At 37.3% G+C, this 8,340-nt stretch overlaps 1 protein-coding gene across 1 annotated transcript in view; it reads right to left on the reverse strand.

Annotated features, from left to right (window-relative positions):
* rad9a (RAD9 checkpoint clamp component A) overlaps positions 1-8,288 on the reverse strand; it is an 8,717-nt gene extending 429 nt beyond the window's left edge. The window contains exons 1-10 of the mRNA NM_200207.3: positions 7,959-8,288; positions 7,449-7,519; positions 7,241-7,363; positions 6,698-6,812; positions 4,626-4,725; positions 4,431-4,537; positions 4,252-4,358; positions 1,377-1,441; positions 321-428; positions 47-242 (exon numbers count right to left, since the gene is read on the reverse strand). Of these exons, the coding sequence (NP_956501.3) occupies positions 47-242; positions 321-428; positions 1,377-1,441; positions 4,252-4,358; positions 4,431-4,537; positions 4,626-4,725; positions 6,698-6,812; positions 7,241-7,363; positions 7,449-7,519; positions 7,959-7,992 (1,026 nt within the window). The 5' untranslated portion in view covers positions 7,993-8,288. The remainder of the gene's footprint in view (positions 1-46; positions 243-320; positions 429-1,376; positions 1,442-4,251; positions 4,359-4,430; positions 4,538-4,625; positions 4,726-6,697; positions 6,813-7,240; positions 7,364-7,448; positions 7,520-7,958) is intronic.
* Positions 8,289-8,340: the final 52 nt, after the last annotated feature.

Raw genomic sequence — 8,340 nt, forward strand, 5'->3', positions numbered from 1 at the left:
TCTGTACATGATGATTCATTATTCTTTTCTTCAATGATTACTGTACCTTTTTGTTTGGAGGTCTTTCTGCAAGTGCTTCTTCATCCTCGTCATCACTGGCGGAATGCTTTCTGTTATTGATGGGTTGCGGAGGGGATGTGGGCACATGTGACGGTCCAGGAAGTTCGCTGGTCTCCATTGCGATGAGAAATGAGTCCATGTCGTCGCTCATAAAATCGTCTGGTGGTTGCTCTGCATCAGGGCTAAAAGGGTGAAACGTATAAGTACTAACTGAAGATCATAATAACATCACATGTTCAATATTTGATGAGTTTATGTACCGTTTTGTGTCGGAGTTGACATGGTTCTTTGAATGTGAGTCCTCTGATAGTGTAGCGAGAACAAAATTAGCCTCCAGAACACTGTCTGTCACATTCAGGATGACTGGACTTTAACACAAATGAAAATATACAATGATTCCACTATTAAACCATACTTTATTGTTTAAAGGTTCAGGGTTGGTAAGGCCTGATAAAAAAAATGCATTAATAAAAAATACATTCATAAATTCAATCGATCAAGTGTTCAAATAAATGTCTAAAAAAAAAAAAATTTAAAATTAAATAAATCTTGTTCTTTTAAACTATTTATCAGAGTATCGGTCACACTTAACAATAAGTCTTTCATTAGAATGCTCTTGTAATTAACCTAGAAAAACAACAGAGGAACTCAAGTTCAGGTCCACAACGTCTGATGTATCTACAAACCCTGTAGTTATACATAATGTAAACATCAGACAGGTAGACAAATATAAGTATTTGGGTCTAATAATAGACAACAAGGTTTCATGAAAAGATTGTATTGATAGTGTATGTGTAATAAGATAAAACAAAGAATCTATTTTTTATATCGTCTTAGATCTTTTTAGAGTACTTAATATCGGTACTTAGGAGTTTTCTGCGGTATTATAATTCTGTATGGTATAGGAGTCTGTCTGTGAGTCTAAAAATAAACTTGATGAACCAGATTAAAATCTGTAGATAGTAGGAAAGCCGCTTGAGAAATGATGACCGCTTGTATTACAAGAACCTCACAAGGCTGGCCAGGAACTTTTTGAACCCAAATCTATACTGTAATAAATGTATTGTTCATTGTTTATTTGTGTTAGTAAATACATTAACTAATACAATCATACTGTAAATGGTTACCAAAGTATCCTCAAAAAGTGCAGGAAAACAGCATATTATTTTTATTTCTGATAGATCATGTGACTAGAGTAATGGCTGCTGAAAATCTTGTAAACCCCTAAATATTTGATCAGTAGCGTACCTATATATTTTGTACATTTTAAATAAAGAAAGCAAATTAAAGTAAAGCTAAAAAAAAAGTACACTAACCTGCCCGGCTCATCAAAATACATCGAGATTGGAAGACAAGATGACTCTGCAAATCCAAGTAAACCCTGAAGCAAAGAGAAAAAAACAGCAGCATTGGTTTGATTTAATGTAATATTACCATCTGCTTATTTTTATTTCATCTTGATCAATTTAATCTGTTTTACTTTAATAAATACACAAAATATGTCTATAAGATCCATTCTTAATACCACTAATACTTTCTAATTCTGATTTTTTTTAAAATAGACAATGACATTCAATCAAACTCATATTTATGCTATACGTACAACAAAAGACCTATTTGTGCATCATAAATTAATTATGCTTTTTAAAAACAAAATCTTATCAAGATTTAATCAATTATTTCATAAAAATGAAAAAAAATAATATAGGTTTTAAAAATATAATACTTATATAAAATACACTCACCAGCCAGTTTATTAGGTACACCTGTCCAACTGCTTGTTAACACAAATTTCTAATCAGCCAATCAAATAGCAGCAACTCAATGCATTTAGACATGTAGCCATGGTCAAGGCGATCTGCTGCAGATCAAACCGAGCATCAGAATGGGGAAGAAAGGTGATTTAAGTGACTTTGAACATAGCATGATTGTTGGTGCCATGACGGGCTGGTCTGATTATTTCAGAAACTGCTGATCTACTGGGATTTTTCACAAACAACCATCACTAGGGTTTACAGAGAATGGTCCGAAAAAGAGAAAATAGGTCAAAGGAGAATAGCTAGACCTATACCTAATAAAGGGGCCGGTATGTGTAATACAGTAAATACATTATAATAATTATAATATATAATACATTTACAAGTTTGTCTCATTGTCCTAGATATTTTGCTTCAAGAACACATTCATCGAAAAAAACTGCTTCAAGAGTTCACACTTATCTGATGATTGATAATAAAGCTTGTTTTGGAATGCTGTCTTGGGAGAGAGCCCTGAGCTTATAAAATCATCGAGCCCAAGGCTCCCTCCCATTAGCAGGGTGAGAGGGGAGTTTGAGCTCAGGTAGATCTCGATGAAATGTCCCAACTTATTTTTGACTAATAGCAGACATAATAAGTCTGAGGCAAGTGTGCCGCAAGCCTGCGTTTGAGTGAGGGTCTCGGCCGTTAGATCGCCCCCTGGGGGCTGGCTGCAGTACAAGTCATAAAGCCCGTCTCCTCCGTGTTAATGAAGGAGACTTGAGCCCAAATAAAAAAAATTATTACACTTGCAATAAAATGTCCCGAAAGATGTTCTGGTCGATTAAGGCACTGGTTATTGTGCTGAAATAGGTGCAGATCTTCATTTTTGTAAACAGTTTGATTTTTGCAGTAATTTAATGCTGGGCGTGTCATCGTGATTGACAGCGGTGATTGACAGTTTCTCAAAGCGCGGCGTCTGAGCCTTCGGCAGGAGACTGAAGTAGACTGTGTTATTGTTAGATTTCTGTGTTATTTTACCATGACAAAATGAGTTCAGCAGTAAACTATAGTTTCTGACATACATGATCCTGGTGGAACACTGTTTATTCGCTAAGTTCAGGGCTTTTTTCGGGCTTTATTAGTTTGCTGATACACGCCTAGCCACCCAGATAGCAAAACACAGTTCCGGCTAGATTCTCGCCTGCCGGAGACTTATCTCTTAGAGCTCAGACTGACTACCTCTGCTGGACCTACTCCGGATGCCTGGACTCACTACCCAATTCCAGCCCGAGTCAATCGAGCCAGATGCGGCGGCCGAGCGAGCCGGCGCTGCCGCATGCGAGCCGGAATCAGCCTGCGACGCCGCGAGTAGGTTATGCGCTGCGGCCTGGAGCTGGCGCGATTGAATATATAAAACCCTCATATTTGTTAACGTTTTTACATCCATTTGTGTTGATATGACAGCAAACGCATGCTGAGAAGTTTGGGGGGCGTGGTTGATTTTACATAAAGCGTTTGGTTGGAAGCTCGACTCATTTTCGCGGCTCCTCCTCTGGCTCCATCAGACAATCCTTCTGCGCATGTCAAGGCTCCAATTTCAGCAGTCTTTTGCGACAGTTTGTGCCCGTCAAGCAGGCGTTTTGCCCTCAAGGCGTTCAATGGGAAAAAGGGCTGTCGCGTCGTCCATATTTTTTACAGTCATTGGTCTGAGGAGATATACTGCTTGCAAAGAGCTTGACTATGATGCCAATTCGGTATGTTCAATTTACTTAAGTTTGCATGTTTTCCGGACTGTGAGAGGAAACTGGAGAACCCTGGGAAAACCCACGCAAGCACAGAGAGAACGAACAAACTCCGCACAGAAATGTCATCTCGTTTAGTAGGGACTTAACCCAGAGACATTTTTGCTGTGAGGCAACAGTGCTAATCACTTGGCCGCCATGTCGCCCATCAAGGAAGGAGGAAGAGTAGGGAGGATTCTTCCAGATGAAGATACTCAGATAAGAAACTCATTATTTATAGGGAGTAAGGAATCATCTGATTGAAGAATCAAGCGTTAGCTAATGAGGGACTGAGCTGTGGATAATCATAAGCACATGATCCTCTCGAAATTAGTAAATAAATAAACTTCAAAAAGATTTTGTTTGTCAGTATCTTCTCTTCCTCATCAGGTCATAAGCGTGTGTGTTCAGCAGCTCAATACACAACAGTCATATTGCCCGTAGTAAATGCACACCCTGATCTGATGCAGAAGACATTGGTGAACAAAGTTGTTTTTGGTGCACAAAAGTGTTCTTGAAGCTTTATATGAAACTTTCAAGACACGGTTTAATTTACAATTTCTTTTATGATCTATGCATATTTAGAAGGTCATGTATAGATAGGCCTTAAGAGTAGTTCACTCGGGTCTTTAAGTTTGAAATTGTGATTGTCTGTTTGAAAACACACTCACCCTGAGCTCTTTAAGACAGAAGGTGATGCTGGTCTGAGAGCTGATGGCAAAATGATCAAACTCCTCTGAGCTCAAACATAATTCAGTCATCATTGCTCGTGATGAGTCTGAAAGAAAAAAAAAATTTGATTCATTTTAATGTATAACAGCAGTATAAAGACAAATGACAAAGCTCATACCTGCATCATCCTCCACATGATTCCTGAGCCACACTCGATCGCTGCTCACCGACAGATTCACCTCCTCCAGAGATGGAGGGAAATGCAGAACTGTGTCCACCATCAACCTACAGTGGACAACAGAAAATGCAACAGAACATCAGTAATGTGAATGGGCTGATGTTGAAATGAGAGTTAGATTAGAATAATGTAAACCTGGGTTGAGCTTGTAGAACGTTTGTACAGCTCTCTTTATCAAACACGGCTTGCAAACTCTCACAGTCCTGAAAGGACAAATTGTGGGTTTTCAAGAGCCCTGTAAAGAACATAATTTAGGTTCTCATCCTGTAAAATATGCCACTTCTATGACATTTATACAGAGATAAAAAGCATTTGACTGTATGAGTACATAACGAAGGTTTCTGCAGGTTTCATCAAGTCCAATTTAAGACTTTTTAAGACCCTTATAAGACCATTGAGAATTAAATTTTAGACTTATACAGGATTAAACACAGAATGTTTTTCCGAATGGCCTGGTATTATCATAAGGAATCACATCATTATTTTTTGTTGTCTTTCCCTGATTAGGCTATTTAATTTTAGGCCAATTTGTTGAAAACTTAAATATAAAAAGTAAGGCTTCACTGAGATGTATTGTTGGTGATTGGATGTCACCCCATTTGTCAGCCTAATTGGGAAGCTTTTACAAAGAAAAAACAAAGCAAAACCAAGACCTGTTTAAAATGATTTATCTACGACACCATATTTCAATGAACTTTTTAAGATCTAAATTGTAGTTTTTAAATGTAGGACATTTTAAGACTCAGCGGACACCCTTGTACTGAATAAGTTATTTTAATCATTATTTTACTGGATATGCTAATTTTTGCGATCACTAAAAACATAAACTGTTATTATCAGAATAACAAAAGCTAGATTAAATAAATGATAACATTGAATTTATTACATCAATTCATTCATTTTCTTTTCGGCTTAGTCCCTTTATTAATCTGGGGTTGCCATAGCGTATTGGACTGCCAACTTATCCTGCATATGTTTTACGCACCGGATGCCCTTCCAGCTGCAACCCATCACTGGAAAACATCCATACACACTCATTCACACTCATACACTACAGACAAATTTTAGCTTGCACAATTCACCTGCTTACACAACCTCTTTAAACTGTGGGGAAAACCGAGAGAAAACCCACGCCAACACGGAGAGAGCATGCAAACTCCACACAGAAATGCCAACAGACCCAGCCGGGGCTTGGACCAGCGACCCTCTTGCTGTGAGGTGATTGTGCTACCCACTGCACTACCATGCTGACCCTGAATTTATTACAATTTAAGTCTATTGTATAACAATAATGATTGCATAAGGATTCTGTGACCGTATACAAACCAATGTGTCTCACACAACTTCACGTTTTCAGCAAAGCAACATTCTGGGTATTTGATTTGTATGCTGGTGTCACCCTTGCTTTGAGCTTAGAGGTCCAGAAGCACAGTTTCAATAATTGTGCACAAAAGTATTAACAGGTTGTTACAAAGAGCACATCATAAACGTTTTCACTGTCTGCAAAGGGGCACATTTCAGGGTGTCCGCGGGGTCACCCTGGAATAAAAAATTCGTAAATTCATTTTAGGCCCTAAAAGGTTTTGCATTCACTGAAATATTGGGTTGTAGGTCTTAAATCATTTTAAACAGGTCTTAATTTTCCTATTTCCATGTAATGCTACCCAGTCAGGCAGACATTTATTCAATAACCAACAATAAAGCTCTCAAAACACCTTTAACACAAGTTTAATTTGTTACCTCTGTTTCCCAATATGGTTTAATTATTATCTTCCTTACAATAACATTTGTTAAAAGCTTTGTTTAGAGCTACCTGGTAGGAACACTGAACTGGACAAACTGTTGTGAATGTTTTTAAAACTTGTCAATTAAAAAAAAAAAAGAAAAGTTATGTTGAACAAAATGTGTATATATGCAACTAGACTTGGCTTGTTATGACAAATTGTTTTAAAAATATCACTAAAAATTTATTAAATTAGCATTTTTTTTGATGGGGCAAGTAAAAATCTAGAAATCTAGAAAAAAATCTTGCTGTTTAGCACAATATCTGTCTGGCATGCATTCATAATACTTTTAAAACATCTAAATTTAACTTTATGAAACCTGCAGAAACCCAGACATTCTTCTACATGAAACTTTATATATTGAGTTGTGCAAAAGTACACAAATAATCCTTGTAAAAAAAGTTTTCAGATGTATGTTTTTACCGTGTTTACAGTGCAGAGTAATAGTCAACCGACTCTTCTCACTGTTCAACTGTATACGGCATTTTTCTACAGATCGCTCCAAAGATGACAGTGACTTGAACACGGCCTGAACACTCTGAAGAGGACAAGAAAAATATATATTTTTAAATGTGCTAACAGGAGTATATGTAAATGAGTGGGCGTTATTGATACACATTAAAATTCTATTAAATAAGTGATTAAATAACAGGTATTTAAAGAGATGGTTTGGCCCCCAAAGCAATTATTTACTCGCCTTCATGTGGATCTAAATCTTCACGAGTTTCTTTTTCTTGTTGAACACAAAAAAAATTTTTTGAAGAATGTTAGAAACCAGTGACTTCCATAGTAGGAAAAAACAAACACTAGAGAAGTCAATCTTTACCAGTTTCCAACATTTTTTTAATATAACTTTTTTTTTCAACAGAAGAAGAAACACAGGGTGAGTAAAGATTTGATTTGGGGGAACTAACCCTTTAACCAAACCATAAAGTGCCTGAAATGCATAGACGCAGGAGATGTTACTTTGATGGGCATTTTGCAGCGAAAGCTCTGGTCTGTTGGAGCCTGGTATCTCTGGAAGAAGAGAGGAGACAACTGGAAACTGGCAAAGGCTGAGCGGGAAGAGTTGACCGACCGCAGGGCCAGCTAAAAACACAAGATACAGAGTTCTTTAAGATACCATCTCACATCTGGCTAAATAAAAACACAACTGAAACATTAATGATGTTACCCCATCATCCACAGGCTCCAAATACAGCTCCTCTCCAATTCTCGACAGGGAATGTATGGCTTTTGCTAAAACTACAACAAATGTGAATCAGTTTTCTTGGTCTATTCATAAAAGCATCTTTTAAGAGCTGGATACGGCTGAAGTAAAGTTGGTTTTATATTATTAGCACTTTCGTTCAGTGTCAACTTGTGAAAAGCTCCCTATATTGTTTATCACAGTACTTTGAACATTGGGTCTGAAATCACATGAAAGTATGACTTCAAAACAACATCAGCACTATTTATTTGACTTGAATAATGCTGCTTTGTGCTTTGGTAGTCATTGGCTGCTATTATGATTCCCTTATGTAGAATTTGCACAGAATAGGAAAGTTTGAATGTGAGAATATAAAACCAACTTTACTTCAATCTGTAGAAGTTATGTTGCGTCACATGTTTAGATTTAACTTATTTATCACACAACGCTTTGCGTCCCGGGTGAGCTTTCACTAAATAACATGAGTTTCATTACCTTTCACGTTTGCTCCAGTTGCAACACAATCCATGATATTTTGTCAATAATACTATTTTTAAACAAAGTAAAGCATGAACTATCCACTAGCTCGATCTGTTGATAGTAATGAATCAGGTAACCGGCCACATGACACCAGCGGCGCTTATAATGCGGTGAATTGATCGTAAAGACAGGTTTAAGAGCTGTTATCTTTTATCGAATAAAAAAGACGCATAATTAAGACGATAAACTTATTATAAGAAAATAATTCAAGAAATCGGCAGTTGTGCGACACTGTTTACTTCGAATCAGACATATGGCGCGTATTTTCTGCTCCACCCAATCAGCGCGAGGTCTCAGACACACAGCGTTTACGTCATAACAAAGCGTCCACATACAG

The sequence above is a fragment of the Danio rerio genome, chromosome 14 (genome assembly GCF_052040795.2).
Source record: "Danio rerio strain M-AB ecotype USA chromosome 14, GRCz13ab, whole genome shotgun sequence".
NCBI classification, from domain to species: domain Eukaryota; kingdom Metazoa; phylum Chordata; class Actinopteri; order Cypriniformes; family Danionidae; genus Danio; species Danio rerio.